This window comes from Neovison vison, chromosome 9 (assembly GCF_020171115.1).
Source record: "Neovison vison isolate M4711 chromosome 9, ASM_NN_V1, whole genome shotgun sequence".
In the NCBI taxonomy this organism is placed as follows: domain Eukaryota; kingdom Metazoa; phylum Chordata; class Mammalia; order Carnivora; family Mustelidae; genus Neogale; species Neogale vison.
In genome coordinates, this window is record NC_058099.1 from 47627776 (window position 1) to 47644817 (window position 17042).

The 17042-nt window shown below is 43.3% G+C and overlaps 1 protein-coding gene across 1 annotated transcript; it reads right to left on the reverse strand.

Moving 5' to 3' along the window:
- Positions 1–10094: 10094 nt before the first annotated feature.
- Positions 10095–10694, reverse strand: LOC122916924 (interferon alpha-3-like). Its single transcript, XM_044264311.1, has one exon. The coding sequence runs from the start codon at positions 10656–10658 to the stop codon at positions 10095–10097; it is 564 nt and encodes a 187-aa protein (XP_044120246.1). The 5' UTR covers positions 10659–10694.
- Between the last annotated feature and the right edge of the window lie 6348 nt (positions 10695–17042).

The window sequence follows — 17042 nt, forward strand, 5'->3', positions numbered from 1 at the left end:
ACTTATAATTTCTGTACATTTATACAGTGAAGTATATGGAGTACATATGCAAATTAACAAGGTCTAAAAGGACATAATAATTTTGGTGTACCTGAACATTTACAATCAATCCAGATTGCTAAATGCAAGTGCAAACTGAAATTATTTACTTAACATGTGTTTTTTAGTGTACTGAATTTGAATGTTGCCTCATATGAAAATCATTTTTTTTAAGATTTTTATTTATTTATTTGACAGAGAGAAAGATACAGAGAGAGTACAAGTAGACAGAGCAACGGGCAGACAGTGAGGGAGAAGCAGGCTCCCAACGAGCAGGGAGCCTGATGCGAGTCTCCATCCCAGCACCCTGGGATCATGACCTGAGCTGAAAGCGGCCGCCCAACTGACGGAGCCCCCCAGGCACCACGACAACCTCATCTTTAACTTCACCTGCTACTATGTACTCTGGAAGGTATTGTCAAAATGTTTTTTCTGTTTAACACTAGATAACTACTGAGGTGTTGAATGAGTTTTGTAGAGCTAAATCATAAAATTTAATGTATTTGTGTTTTCATTTCCAATGCCTGCATCACAACAGGCCTCAGAAATCAGCAATGGCCACAAGACACCACTGGCAGCTCACCAGTAAGAAAGATGACCTGTCCAGGTAAGACTCTGAGACCCAGGAAATGATGGAGAGAAACTCCTCCAATCCTAAAGGATTCCTGTTATTCCTAGATTTCTCACACTGATCTTGAGGACAGTTTGTGTCCTCTAAGAATTCTGTGCCATTGTTCCTTATGTACTATCCACTAAAACCAGTGAACAACAATAAATAACACGGTTTTGTTAGAGCGCTCCAAGGCATTGCAAGTGCCCCCAGCAGGAAGTCTGGTTCTTTTTTGGGAAGAGGAGGTGTCAAGGTTCTAATTCCAGATGACAGAATTTTCCCAGCAGCACCTCACTGACAAGGTAGTTAATCACCTCTACTAACCTCCCTCTGCAGTGACTGAGTGCCCTCCACCTGGCTCTCCTGGACTCACTCCTGAGGACAGGCTGGCCATGTCCTGAGGACTCTAGATTCCCCTGATGTGCAGGAGCTGGTTTCCTTGTTAGGAAAGCACTTACTCCCCCTAGATCCTTGCCCTTGCCTTTGCCCCTGGAGTGTTTGTGTCCGGGACCCTCTCAGTGCTCACCTCCTCCTCTCCTGACCAGGTATCACAGGTGTCAACAGCCCCCAGATGCTGAAGGTGAACGTTTGTTTTCTCCAAGTAGAGAGAAGGTCAATTATAATCCTTTCACCTTGAATAAGGGAATACATTTATTATGCCATCACAGCTCCTAATTATCTTTTTTTTATTGTTTTAAGGTAAGCTCCACCCACATTTTTTTTTAAGATTTTATTTATTTGACAGGCAGAGATCACAAGTAGGCAGAGCAGCAGGCAGAGAGAGAGGAAGGGAAGCAGGCTCCCTGCTGAGCAGAGAGCCTGATGCAGGACTGCATCTCAGGACCTTGGGATCATGACCCGAGACAAAGGCAGAGGCTTTAACCCACTGAGCCACCCAGGCGCCCCTCACCCACATTTTTTTTAAAGTAAGGCCAACATAGGGTTCAAATCACAGTCTGACATCAAGCCCTAATGTTAGAATAAGAATCATATCCTCAACCAACTGAGCCACCCAGGATCCCCCATAGTTCAGATTTTCCTGAAGCTAGCGAACACTTGTTACGCCCAAACTTTCTGAGCTCAGCACAGGGATTTCACTGACTGGGTCTCTCAGGAGAAACTTTCAGCACAGAAACTGATGACCTTCACTGGCTCATTCAGACTGTGTGTGTTTCCAGTCGGCAGCTTCATCTGGCCATCTGTTTGGTGCTCAGAATGTGGGGGGATGAGGCCCAGGCTATGATGTCAGGGACAAAGCACCTTGTTGCCTTTCCTTATTCACGGTGTTGCATTTCCAACTTAAGTAACAACAGCAAAGAGAATTTGAATAACTTAATATTTCCACATGCTTTACTGGACATGCTCTCACTTGCTGGTCCTGATCATGTTCTACGTCATCATGAGGATCACATAGAAGGAAGGAAGAGGAGGGCCAAGGGGCTGCCTCGCGTTTCTCTTTCATTTTTAAGACATCAGTTTTTCTGTTTCTCATGTCACCTTTCTTAGAAAGCAAAACATGACAGCTGTGTGTGGGGGAGGGGGAAGACAACTGTTCTGTCTGAACGTGACAAAAGTGAAAGAGTGGCCTGTCCGCTGAGAAAACGGCAGAGTGTACGTCAGCAAATTTGATGCAGCAACATTGGGATGAGCAGCTCCAGCAGACGGGGGGAATGAAGGCTGGACTGAGTTATTGCAAGTCAGAAAAGTGACTGCCTCGGCCAGAGGATCCCACAAGACCAACTCTTGGGTCCCCATGAGGCCCTCAGCTCTACAAGAGGAGCCACCTCGTTTTCCTTTCGTTCAATCCACGGGTACTCGGCTCTGAGGAGAGATGAGAGGAGTCACACCAACCAGCTCTCAAGAGACTGGCAACCAGGACTCAGCTGATCACCCTCCCTGGAAGGAGACAGGATCCTCGCCCTGCCTGAGAGCTCTACCTACCTGATAAGTCCACTCAGGCCTGGAAAAGGTTGCCTGAGAAGTCCCATATGAAGACGAGGGGAACTGAAGGATCCTACATGATTCTGCTCTGCACCTGGATTAGAATAATGATGAGGATCTTTCAAATGACAACACTAAAGCTAACTGCAGTCTAACCCTTCTGAGATCCTTGAAACCATTACCTCTGTCTTCTCATTAACCCCATTTGGATCCCGCTTATTTCTGCAGCTGTTTGGAGAGAAAAAGAAACCTGGATTTAGAATGTTTCAGATCAAACCAATATCCAAGGTGGAACACAAAGGAGTTGTGAGATAATGGCTGGTCTGGAAGCAGCTGTTAAAACATGTGAGGAATAGAAATGGACAGAGGACTCAGGAAGCAGGAGAGTCCATGGCATGAAGTCAGTCAGGTGGAGAGGGTGAGGGATCAAGGACTCTAGATTGCACTGTGGATGCCAAAGGCTTGTTGACTGTGGTTGTGTGTGGCAACAGGGGGTGTGGGAGGATGCAGGACTGACTTGAAGTTCCTAAGACAAGTTGTCAGGATCCCTTTTAAACATTCATGATAGTGGGGAGGAGTCAAGATGGCAGAGAAGTAACAGGCTGAGATGACATCAGGTAGCAGGAGATCAGCTAGACAGTTTATCCAACCATTCCAAACAGCTACACTCTAATAAAAGATCGAAGAAGAACAGCAATTCTAGAAACAGAAAATCAACCACTTTCTGAAAGGTGGGACCTGTGGAGAAGTGAATCTAAAGTGATGGAAAAATAGACCGCAGGGGGATGATCTGGCTCCCCGCAAGCAGTGGATCAATGGAGCACAAAGTCAGAACTTTTAAAAGTCTGTTCCACTGAGGGACGTCACTCCAGATGGTAAGCCGGGGTGAAGCCCAGGCGGGGATAGCATGGTCTCACATCCTGCAGGGTTCAAGAAGGGTCGGGTTTCTTTGAGCGTCACAGAGCTCCCAGGTATTAGAGCTAGGAAGCCGGTTACAGAGACTGAGCTGAGAAATGAGCTCTGAACTCGGAGTTACCTTAAGCTGTGATCCGTGGCATAGGCAGACCCCTTCTCTGTGAGCACGGACCCCACTAGATCCTGGGAGATCCCCGGAAAAGTGCATGGATCTCCTGGGTTTGGAGACTTCAGGCGGGGCTGTGTGCCAGAGTCGCTTGGTCACAGGCTGGGGGAGCTCAAAGCGGGGCTATAGGCCAGGGAGATGCAAATGATTGAGCACTTTTCTCCAAGGGTGCACTGAGGAGTAGTGCTCCAAACTCTCAGCTCCTCTGGGCCAGAGATTCGGAGGCCACCATTTTCATGCCATCCTCCAGAACTCTATGGAAAGTGTTCAGGGAACAAAAGCTCCAAAGGGGAACCCCAGCGGATTACTTAGCCCGGCCCCTGGTAAGGGCTGTGCAATTCCGCCTTGGGCAAAGACACTTGAGAATCACTACAACAGGCCCCTCCCCCAGAAGATCAGCAAGAAATTCAGCCAAGACTCAGTTCACTACCAAGAACAGCAGAATTCCAGAGGAGGAGCAAGCAAAGCATGGAACTCATGGCTTTCTCCCCATGATTCTTAGTCTTGTAAAGTTAATTAATTCTTTTGAATTTTATTTTATTCTTAAGATAAAATTTTTTTAACCTTTACCCTTTCCTCTTTTAACTTTTAAACCAGTTTATCTCAACCATACCTTTCATTAAAAAAAAAACTTTTTTGAACCTTCATTATTATAGTCATATTTTATCCTTCATTGTATCTACCTTTATTGTTTGTATACACATACGGATTTTTCTTTTAAAAAATTTCGGGTTACAACTTCTTCTAATAGCTCAAAATATACCCTAAATCTAGCACAGATTTTTGTTCTACTCTCCAGCCTGAGCAAAGTCTCTCCACTTATCTTATCAACTCCTTTTTTAGAAAATTTTTTTAAAAAGTTTCATCTTTATAGTCATATTCCATACCTACATCATGTTTACTCTTAGTGTGTGTGTGTGTGTGTGTGTGTGTGTGTGTATTTTATTCATTCTTTAAATTTTGGGAGATAGTGTCTTTTAAGAGACTAAAATACTTCCAACATTAAGTGGATGACTCTGTTCTAGCCACCAATCTAATATATATACATATATTTTTCTTTATTTAATTTTTTTATCTGAACTCTTTGTACCCCATTTCTTCCCCCCATGATTTGGGTCTCTTCTGATTTAGTTAGAGCACGTTTTCCTGGGGTCCTTGTCACCCTTTTAGTATTTTATTCACTCCTTCATATATTCTTATCGGGATAAAAGGACAAAGTGGGAAAATGCACTGCAAAAAAACAAAACAAAACAAACAAACAAACAAAAAAACAAACAAACAAGAGGCAGTACTGAAGGCTAGGGACCTAATCAATATGGACTTTCGTAATATGTCAGTTCTAGAGTTCAGAATGATGATTGTCAAGGTGCCAGCTGGCCTCCAAAAAGACATGAAAGATATTAGAGAAACCCTGTCTGCAGAAATAAAGGCCCTTTCTGAGAAATAAAAGAACTAAAATCTAACCAATTTGAAATCAAAAAAGCTATTAATGAGGTACAATAAAAACTAGAGGCTCTTACTGCTAGGATAAATGAGGCAGAGGAGAGAATTAGTTATATAGAAGACCAGATGACAGAGAAGAAAGAAGCTGAGCAAAAGAGAGACAAACAATGACTAGACCACGAGGGGAGAATTCGAGAGATAAGTGACACCATAAGATGAAACAACATTAGAATAATTGGGATTCCAGAAGAAGAAGAAAGAGAGAGGGGAGCAGAAGGAAAATTGGAGAGAAATATTGGATAGAATTTCCCTAATATGGCAAAGGGAACAAGCATCAAAATTCCGGAGGCACAGAGAACTTCCCTCAAAATCAATAAGAATAGGTCCACACGCCGTCAGCTAATAGTAACATTTACAAGTCTTAGTGACAAAGAGAAAATCCTGAAAGCAGCAAGGGACAGGAAGTCTGTAACATACAATGGTAAAAATATTAGATTGGCAACAGACTTATCCACAGAGAACTGGCAGGCCAGAAAGAACTGGTGTGATATATTCAGAGCACTCAAGGAGAAGAATGTGCAGCCAAGAATACTATATCCAGCTAGGCTATCATTGAAAATAGAAAGAGAGATTAAAAAAACCTTCCAGGACAAACAAAAACGAAAACAATTTGTAAACACCAAAACAGTTCTACAGGAAATATTGAAAGGGGTCCTCTAAGCAAAGAGAGAGCCCCAAAGTAGTAGACCAGAAAGGAACAGAGACAATACACAGTAAGAGTCACCTTACAGGCAATACAGTGGCACTAAATTCATATCTCTCAATAGTTACCCTAAATGTAAATGAGCTAAATGCCCCAAGCAAAAGACACAGGGTATCAGAATGGATAAAAAATCAAAACCCATCAATATGCTGCCTACAAGAAACTCATTTGAGACCCAAAGACACCTCCAGATTTAAAGTGAGGGGGTGGAAAATAATTTACTATGCTAATAGACATCAAAAGAAAACTGGGGTGGCAAGGCTTATATCAGCTCAATTAGATTTCAAGACAAAGACTCTAATAAGAGATGAGGAAGGACACTATATCATACTCAAAGGGTTTGTCCAACAAGAAGATCTAACAATTGTAAGTATCTATGCCCCTAACATGGGAGCAGCCAATTTTATAAATCAATTAATAACAAAATCAAAGAAACACAGCGACAAGAATACAATAATAGTAGGGGACTTAACACTCCCCTCACTGAAATGGACAGACCATCCAAGCAAAAGATCAACAAGGAAATAAAGGCCTCAAGTGACACACTGAACCGGAGGGACATAACAGATATATTCAGAACATTCCATCTCAAAGCAAAAGAAAACACATTCTCCTCCAGTGCACATGGAACATTCTCCAGAATACATCACATCCTGGGTCCTAAATCAGGTCTCAACTGGTATCAAAAGATTTTGACCATTCCCTTCATACTTTCACACCACAATGCTGAGAAGTTAGAACTCCATCACAAGAGGAAATTTGGAAAGAACCCAAATACATGGAGACTAAAGAGCATCTGTCGTAAGAATGAATGTGTCTACCGGGAAATTAAAGAAGAATTGAAAAAATTAATGGAAACAAATGATGATGAAAACACAATGGTTCAAAATCTGGGGGACACAGCAAAGGCAGTCCTGAGAGGAAAATATACAGCAATACAAACCTTTCTCAAGAACAAGAAAGGTCTCACATACACAACCTAACCCTACACATAAAGGACCTGGAGAAAGAACAACAAGGAAAGCCTACACCCAGCAGGGGAAGAGAAGTAATAAAGATCCAGAGCAGAAATCAATGAAATAGACACACACACACAAAAAAAAGTCGAACAAATCGATGAAACCAGGAGCTGGTTCTTTCAAAGAATGAATAAGATTGGGCCAGACTGATCAAAAAGCAAACAAAAGGAACCAAATAAATTAAATCATGAATGAAAGAGGAGAGACCACAACCAACACGAAAGAAATACAAACAATTATAAGAACATATTATGAGCAACTATACGCCAGTAGATTTGCCAATTTGACAATCTTCCAGATTTGACAATCTGGAAGAAAGGGATACATTCCCAGAGACATATAAACTACCACAACTGAACCAGGAAGAAGGAGAAAACCTGAACAGACCCATAACCAGTAAGGAGATTGAAGCAGTCATCAAAAATCTCCAAACAAAAAAGAGTCCAGGGCCAGACGGCTTCCCAGGGGAATTCTAGAAACATTTAAAGAAGAACTCCTTCGTATTCTCCTGAAACTGCTCCAAAAAATAGAAATGGAAGGAAAACTTCCAAACTCATTTTATGAGGCCAGCATTACCTTGATCCCAAAACCAGACAAGGATCCCATCAAAAACAATCTGAGGGGTTTGAAGTGGCTGGGGGTGTGGGAGGTTGGGTACCAGGTGGTGGGTATTATAGGGGGCACGGATTGCATGGAGCACTGGGTGTGGTGAAAAAATAATGAATACTGTTTTTTCTGAAAATAAATAAATTGGGGAAAAAAAAGGCCAAAAAAAAAAAAAAAAAGCCTCTCTAGCAGGTAGCTCTGCAAAACCTAAGCTGAGATGACAGCAAAACAGAAAGCTGTTGTGTGAACAGGCTGTGAGGTCAAGACAGTGAATGCCAAGTGTGCTGTGGGGACTACTGCCTTGGCAAGGAAGATAACTGTTAGGAAAGGGGAATGTGTTCTTGAATGAGAATGGGGTGGTGGGTAGAGGGCAGGGTGGATGCCAGAAGTTAAGGAAATAACATGTTCTTCTGCACTTCCAACTAGATATTTATTCTCAACTCTCAGATGTTTGCAGAAGGCACTGGTGAAAAATAAAAACCCTTCTTGGCAATGGGGGATGAATGGGTCAGCCTTTTCGAGAATTCACAACAGAATTCCAGTTTGGGAGGCTGCCTTCTGTGCAAGTAAGGTACTGCTGTGTAGGCCACACTGTTCCCAAGAATTTTGGAGGTGGAGACAAACCATATTCTCATATATAGTTGTCAGAATTAAGATAAGACCATCGCCACCATATTTATGCCATTCCGTACGGAAGATGCACTGCTAGGTGCCTTTCAGTGCATGAGTTCAGTGAATATTCATACTATTTTGTCAACATTGTTAAATCTGCTTTTACTCCTGAATTATGCACAACTCACTATTGCTCCATGGATTTCCATGATTCATGTATTTTCAGCTGATTGGACCAATGATTTTTCATTGTTCTAAATATTAGGAGAGTGGATGCTTAACCGGGCTTCCCACCTTTATTTTTGAAGAAAGTCTGTCACTGTTTATGTGCATGAGAATCTCATGATGTGGATATCCACCAAACATTGTGGTATTCCGAACATGAGGAAATACTAGCAGTGAGCAACAGAGAAGAATTCTTACCACATCAAACTCTCTAAAAAACAGCATTGGGGTATTATGCTGCTGTAGGAAACAGTGTCACAAGGAGGACTTAGGGAACCTAATAATTAAGCTGATAATTCTGGGAAACATGAATTTATCTGTAGTAATAGATAATTTGATGAAGGATTGAATGAGTTATCCATTGCTGCCAAGTGAATTCTTAAAGCCAAGAGGCTCACTGGTGTGCAAGGAAGTAAGAACCAAGACAGGATAAACCACCGTCAGTAGTTCAGTCATGATGAAAAATAAATACAACATTAAACATATTAACATGATTTGCAGAACATTGAATCCATGAAATCACTCAGGAAAAAAGAAATGACATAAAAGGGCAAACCATGCCCAGAATAATGAACCCCATTATTCCCAGATCCCACGCGATATTCTTCTCCAAGTCAGACGCACTGACTTCTCTTGTTCATGCTCCCTCCCGCTCCAGGGTGGTCTCTGCTTATGCATTCCACCAAACCGACTCTCAGGAAGGTCAGCAAAGGCATCTGTGTTTCTGACATCGCAGGCAGTTTCAATCCATATCTTCCAGGAATCCGCTGATGGTCTTTGAAACACATTTACTTCCTTAAAGACACTCACCAGCATCCTCCCTTATCCCTGTGCTGTATGGCCAAGAGTCCACCGTCTCCTTTGTGGCTCTTCTCTCCCGTCCCTTCAATGGCTGAAGAGCCTCAGGATCAAGTTTTGTCTGTTTCTCACACGACACGGTCTTCCTGCGTGACCACCTCTGTTTCTGGCTTTGCCTGCTAGATGTGGACCTCAGCTGTGGCGTTTCTTGTCAACTGCCAACTCACCTGCCCCCGACACCGGACATACGTGTCTCCATGTCTGCCAGTGACCTGTTGAGGGGTCTGCAGATTTTCTGTGTGCACTTCCTGTGTGCTTCTACCTCTCTGCTCAGGCAGCAGGTGAGAGAAGTCACTTCCTTTCCTTCTTCATTAAAACATTAAATAGGAGGATTGTTTTTAGATCCCATCCCTACAGCAACCATATATATATATTCCTACAACCAAAGATGTAGACATCAGGATCTGTATTTATTATGTCCTATAGCCCAAGGTCAAGTTGTCTTAGAGAAAGTCAGTTGTCATTTCCAACGTTAATGCAGTATGACGGTAAATGCATTCTGCTGTCCAATTTCCAACGGAGTTACACAATCAGACCTGGTGTGCCTCTTTGAAAACCCTTTTGTCCTTAAAGTTCCATAAAGAAAAAATGATAAACTGATTACATATTATAAATATATTTTATTATATTCTGCTATGTAAAGGTGCACATCATGTTTTATGAAAACTGAATCTTATCAATATTTACATAAATAAATATTTAAATAGATAAATAGACACGAGCAAGGTCATCTGTAAGCAACTACTGCTTGTAGAGTTGACATGTTCTGAAAACATGTGACAAATTGACCGTGTTCATGTCTTCACAACAGCAGAAATGAGAATCTCTGACACGGCAGAACTCCAGAATGTGTGATGTTATCAGTCAGAAGGAATCATTTCCGTATTGAAAGGGATGTCACTTCCCGCTCCTTAGTCTCTTATGCAAGGTTGTTGATGCATACAAGGGTTTCATGATCTCTGCTCGGACCATCTCCCAGGCACAAGGGCTGTATTGCTTCTCTTGCAGATAGAGGGAGATTCTCTGGAAATAGTTCCTCAGGATGGAGTCCCCATTCACCAGGGGCATTTCTCCCACCCCTGCCTCCAGCAGGGGACAGGCTTCCAGGCGATCCAGCTGCTCAGAAAGTCCTGAGCACAATTCCTCCAGGAGGGTCGTGTTCCAAGGAGCAGGTGAGGCCTCTGTGCAGAAGAGGTGGAAGGTCTTCTGGTTTGTCACATGGACGACAAAGAGGGCGTGAGCCTTCTGTAGTGCCTTGCCATCAAACACCTCCTGGGGGAAGCCAAAGTTGCTTGTGTACCTGTCACAGGAGCTAGCAGACAGTCTCCTCATTTGTCGCAGGAGCATCAGGGCCCTCCACTGCAGCAGACTGTGGTCCTGAGGCAGGTCACATCCCAGAGAGCCTAGGGAGTGGCAGCTGAGCACCACCAGGGCCACCAAGAAGGAGCAGGACAGGGCCATGGGGGATCCTACAGATGCTGTTGTCCTGGCTGGGGTGGGCACGTCTGGGACCCGTGGCTCTAGCTCCACTGAACATCTTCTCCTGTGCGTGTGACTTAAGTAGGGGACATAGGAGTTTTCGATTTCTGAACGTTTCCCTTTCTTTCTACTTCTCTTTTTGCTTTCCTTTCTATACTTTCTCCTGGGCTGTAGAGCACGGGTTTCTCAACCATTTCTTTTCCTATTGCCACCTCCTGTCACAGTCTTTTGAATATTTATGTATTTGAACCTTCCAACAAAACTTGGTAACATGAATCCACAGTCTATATAGCTATGTATGTATGGCTTTGCTTAATAGATTTGAAAAGAAAGTGTTCATTTTACTCTGTTTGTTTAATTCAGTGTTAAGATGGACAAAAACTTCAACTGAGAGCTATATATTTTTTAACTAATTAATTTATTTTCAGAAAAACAGTATTCATTATTTTTTCACCACACCCAGTGCTCCATGCAATCCATGCCCTCAGTAATACCTAACACCTGGTTCCCCAACCTCCCACTTCCCCACCACTTCAAACCCCTCAGATTGTTTTTCAGAGTCCATAGTCTGAGAGCTATATTTTAAGCTATTTATCCTTTACTGGATATCGAAATATGATGAATGGATTCTCAATTTTTTTTTACTTAAATGGAAATATAAAAGTACAATGCTAATTAAGAATTTGTAGAAATACATAATAATATTGATGTCCTTAGATAATGAGAATCATTCCAAATTGCTAACAGCCAATTATTTATTCAATTATTTATTGGATGTTTGTTTTTCATGTACCATATTTTAGTATGGCCTCAATAAGAAAATGATTTTTTTCCCCAATTTATTTATTTTCAGAAAAACAGTATTCATTATTTTTTCACCACACCCAGTGCTCCATGCAAGCTGTGCCCTCTATAATACCCACCACCTGGTACCCCAACCTCCCACCCCCCCGCCACTTCAAACCCCTCAGACTGTTTTTCAGAGTCCATAGTCTCTCATGGTTCACCTCCCCTTCCAATTTACCCAAATTCCCTACTACTCTCTAACGCCCCTTGTCCTCCATGCTATTGGTTATGCTCCACAAATGAGTGAAACCATATGATAATTGACTCTCTCTGCTTGACTGATTTCACTCAGCATAATCTCTTCCAGTCCCGTCCATGTTGCTACAAAAGTTGGATATTCGTCCTTTCTGATGGAGGCATAATACTCCATAGTGTATATGGACCACATCTTCCTTATCCATTCATCCGTTGAAGGGCATCTTGGTTCTTTCCATAGTTTGGCGACTGTGGCCATTGCTGCTATAAACATTGGGGTACAGATGGCCCTTCTTTTCACGACATCTGTATCTTTGGGGTAAATACCCAGGAGTGCAATTGCAGGGTCGTAGGGAAGCTCTATTTTTAATTTCTTGAGGAATCTCCACACTGTTCTCCAAAGAGGCTGCACCAACTTGCATTCCCACCAACAGTGTAAGAGGGTTCCCCTTTCTCCACATCCTCTCCAACACATGTTGTTTCCTGTTTTGTTAATTTTGGCCATTCTAACTGGTGTAAGGTGATATCTCAATGTGGTTTTAATTTGAATCTCCCTGAGGGCTAATGATGATGAGCATTTTTTCATGTGTCTGATAGCCATTTGTATGTCTTGATTGGAGAAGTGTCTGTTCATATCTTCTGCCCATTTTTTGATGTGTTTGTCTGTTTCGTGTGGGTTGAGTTTGAGGAGTTCATTATAGATCCTGGATATCAACCTTTTGTCTGTACTGTCATTTGCAAATATCTTCTCCCATTCCGTGGGTTGCCTCTTTGTTTTTTTGACTGTTTCCTTTGCTGTGCAGAAGCTTTTGATTTTGATGAAGTCCCAGAAGTTTATTTTCGCTTTTGTTTCCTTTGCCTTTGGAGACGTATCTTGAAAGAAGTTGCTGTGGCTGATATCGAAGAGATTACTGCCTATGTTCTCCTCTAAGATTCTGATAGATTCCTGTCTCACGTTGAGGTCTTTTATCCATTTTGAGTTGATCTTTCAGTCTCTTCAATAAATGGTGCTGGGAAAACTGGACAGCTATATGTAGAAGAATGAAACTCGACCATTCTCTTACACCGTACACAAAGATCAACTCAAAATGGATAAAAGAAAATGATTTTTAACTTTACTTGCTGCTGGATACTCATCAAGTTATTCTCAAAATATTTTTTCTATTTATACCAGATAGAATTCTTGATGCAATGAATAAGTTTTGAATAATTAAATGATTATGTAGAATCTATTTGTATTTATTTCCAAAGCCCACATCAAAATAAGGCTCAAAGACAAGCAACGTCCACAAGACAGCCCATGGCTTGTTGAAGCCTTGTTCCCAGCCCTAGAACTACTTGTTACATTGTTGGAAGCAACTGGACAAGTATTCCCTATGGTGGGGGGATGCTGAAATGTGGGAGAGACCTTCAAGCTCCAGAGCAGGAAGGATGGGTAAAAACTCTGGACCTTCTGCTCACTTTTACTAGGAATCTATCTGCTGTTTTTGAAAAAAATAAAATAAAAGAAAGAAAGAAAGAAAATAGAAAAAGAAAAAAAAAGGTATTTTTGTTGAAGGTCATGGCTTATAACACTAGCAGAGTCTGTTCATTCCAGGAAAGGTTTTGTTTGTGTTTGTTTGTGTTTCTTTGCTTGCTCTGGAATAAAATCTCCCACCGGGGGACAGACTTCTACATACAACACGAGCCCGTGTGCACACCTGGTCACTGTCTAGCCCACCTTGCCCCCTCGCTGGCAGCCTCCCCTGTAAAGACTGTGATGGGCCACAGAACAGCAGCCTCCTGCTCCTATCTCCTCTCTGCTCCTGCCACTGTGACATCACTGCACTGGGGACATTCCCTCAGGTCAGCAATAGTCACCAGGAGAAAAGAAAACAACTTTTCTTTTGACTTCTGCTAGGAGAGTTTCGAAAAACCTGGAAATTTCAAACAACTTGTGTTCTTCTTTGTGGGTTTGTAAGGAAGTAAAAGGGCCAGACAGAAACCACAAAGGAAAAGGAAGCAGCTGTGTGAATGGGCAGGAGAGGCTCCTGAGGAGGGAGGGAGGAGGGGAGCTCACAGGAGGTTACTACACTGGGGGAGAGGGAAACTCTGTGATTGGAGAGTGAAAGGATGGGATCTCGGAGGGCGTGGAGGAAGGGGAAATGTGCTATACCAGAACAAATCGAATATGCGGACATAGGCACAGTGTATATGTATACGTATAACATTACTGTGTAACTAATTTCAATCAATGGATAGGCCACCTGTTCTGAACGGGTATTTTTTTTTTTTCACAACGATATTTTGGAGGATCAGCCCTTTGCAGTCAGTTATACGGAAAAGGCTAAGAGATCACTTTTTTTAGGGATACCTTGAGAATATAATCCCCATCTGTTAAACTCTCACTCAGTGGAAGATACTAGATGCTTTGAAATGTGCCACTTCATTATTACAACAGCTCTAGGAATATTTCCACCTCACTTTACATCTGGGGAAACTGAGCTGCAGAGAGCTCCAGTGAGGTTCTCATGATCACATAAGGAGATGGAAGCAGAATTCCAGATGCAGGGCACAGTCCTGTAGCCCATGTCATAAATCCTGCCTGAGGTTCCTCTTGGGAAATTCTGAATCTTCCCTTCTGCCACACTTCCTGGAGATCATTCTTCCCTGGTGGCGTCCCACCTGCTCTGGCTGCCCCATCGCTGTGCCCTTGACAGGCTCCCCTTCTCCTTCTCAGCCTTAGATGTCAAACTCTGAAGCTTTAGGGCATCTGCTCATTCCACTCTCATGTCAGATGGAAGGAGTTTCAGTACTGTGCCTTGATTTCCAAATATACCAGGGACATTGCGATTTAATGTCTCCAGGACGTGCATTGTTGGAGAGTCCAGACTCACCCCTGCATCTCCACTGGGTAGTCTGCTTTCCCCTCTTCCTGACTTCCCTCCTTCAGTCTCCTGGTAACAAGATCCCCTTGGCCTCTAGCACTGTGCAGAGATAGTCTCAGACTATTCTCAGACTATTCTAGAGTGATTGCTTTCCCCCTCCCTCTGCTGGCAAAGCCAGCAGATGTCCCTCTGCTCTTCACAGGGGGCGCCCAGCAAACCGGTGGGCTCCACCAACTAGGGAGATGTAACTGTCCAGTGGATGCACACAGAGCCTCGAGCCAGGCTTCCGTAATAGCTCAAGTCCCCACCATTGCCTGCTCCTTGCCAGTGTGATTGTCTGAGCACTCCTTTTTCTCCTGGTACCAGCGCTGAGACTGGCCCTGGGACCTCAGCTGTGAGTGGATCTAAGAAGAGTTGTTGTTTTCTGTCTTCTTGCATTTGGGGGTTGTTGGTTTGTTCTTGTTGCTGCAGCTGTGAGGTCAGGAACAACGTTCCAACTGGTTCAGTGTTGATTCAGAAACCAGAGAATCCTGCAATACGTGAACCCGTGAACAACTTCAGGCTAGCTCTGTCCTGAGGATGGAAGCCCTTAGGGACAGTCCTGTCACAGACACATTTTACCCACAATGCTGAGTAACTTAACTCAACACATTGTATGGCTGAAGCAGAAAGAGGAGTCCTTAGAAAGCTGGAACTCATGGCTATGTGACTTAGTGTTGTAGGTCAAGAATATCATTTGCAGGTCCCTTTCTTGCTTTCTTCCTTTTTATCATTTCCCTTTCCTTATGTCTTCATTTGAGTACGAAAAGATGGGTCGTCGGATTTTGACTCAGACTCCTTCCCAGGTATTTACTCCATTTCTTCTGTCTCAGATGGAGATGGATTCTCTGGAAGCACGTCTTCAAGGCTAGGGCAGGGCCCTCAAACCCGGGGGAGGCTCCCCCACTCCCATCGCAGGTACCACACAGGTTTCCAGGGTTTTGGCTGCACGAGCAGGGACGGGTTCAGGCAGCAAACGGCAGCGCCCAGTGAGGAAGAGGGTGAAACTCAGCTGCAGCGTCTCGTGGAGGACAGACTTGGCGTGGACCTCCTGGAACTGGCAGCCACGCACCTTGTCCCAGAGGAGGTGTCCTTGGTTCATAAGAAGGGACTGATGATCCTCCTCTGTGTCAGAAGCAGCAGGCCCACCTGTGAAGCTGCCTGGGGCCAAGAGGCAGCTCACAGCCCAGAGCTGAGATGCTGCCACGGGGATCAAAAAGGAGCCCAGGGGCTGGGCGCTGCACCTGAGGGCTTCTGGTGGACTGGCGGACCAGTGGGGGGTTCCCTGGCCCCTCATTCATCTTCAGTTCTTTCTATTCATGAGTCTTCAATAGAACAGGGTAGTTTTCGTTTTCAGAATGTTTCCGTATACTTTTCATTTTTGTTTGCTTTTCTTTATATAAGCTTTACATGGATTAAAAGACATTAGAAGGCATCACCCATTTCAATTGTTTTTTCATTTTTTCATGTATGTTTAATTAGCCAAAAGAAGGTAAATTTCCCAGATCTATATTCTATCTAGTCACTAGCTTCTGTTCTGTTCCTCGTCTGTCCTCTGCCACCAGTATGGTTTCTGGTGAGTAATTCAGTCAAAACAGCTGGTCCCTGTGGTCATAACCCTTCTACTTCCCAGATTTGAGGACACTTTCCATGCAGCCTTTGCAATGATGTCATTCCTTGAAGACTTTCTCAGCTTTGAAATAGACTCTTAACCAATATTCGCTCTCATTCGACCTTTGTCTGCAGTGCGGCTCTTTTCTCCCTTAACCAGGGGAGGCTTGAGGCACCATTTCTCAGTCTACGCTCTCCTCCCAGGCAACTGCTTCCTTCCCTGGGCTTTATGTGAATGGAATGGCTTGTAAATGGCAGGATCAAGGATCCATTTGTTTGTTTTCTTTTGTTTTGTGTTTTTTAAAGATTTTATTGATTTATATGACACAGAGAGACAGCGAGAACAAACAAGGGGAGTGTGAGAGGGAGAAGCAGACTCCCGGCTGAACAGGGAGTTCGACACAAGGCTTGATTCCAGGACCCCGACATCATCACCTGAGCCAAAGGCAGACACTTAACCAACTGAGACACTAGGGTGCTCCTGAACAATCCATTCCATAAAGAATATTTGCACTTGGGTGTCTACCATTGTGATGTGGAATGTATCTGGTGCTTCTCATTTTATTTACTGACAGGTCTGCTTCCTTTTCTACTTACAGAATTCATATTTTCCCTTCTTTGCACTCTTCCCTTTAAGATAACTGATATTACTTCACTACATTTTTTTTCCAATTTATTTATTTTCATAAAAACATTATTATTTTTTCACCACACCCAGTGCTCCGTGCAAGCCATGCCCTCTATAATACCCACCACCGGGTACCCCAACCTCCCACCACCCCACCACTTCAAACCCCTCAGATTGTTT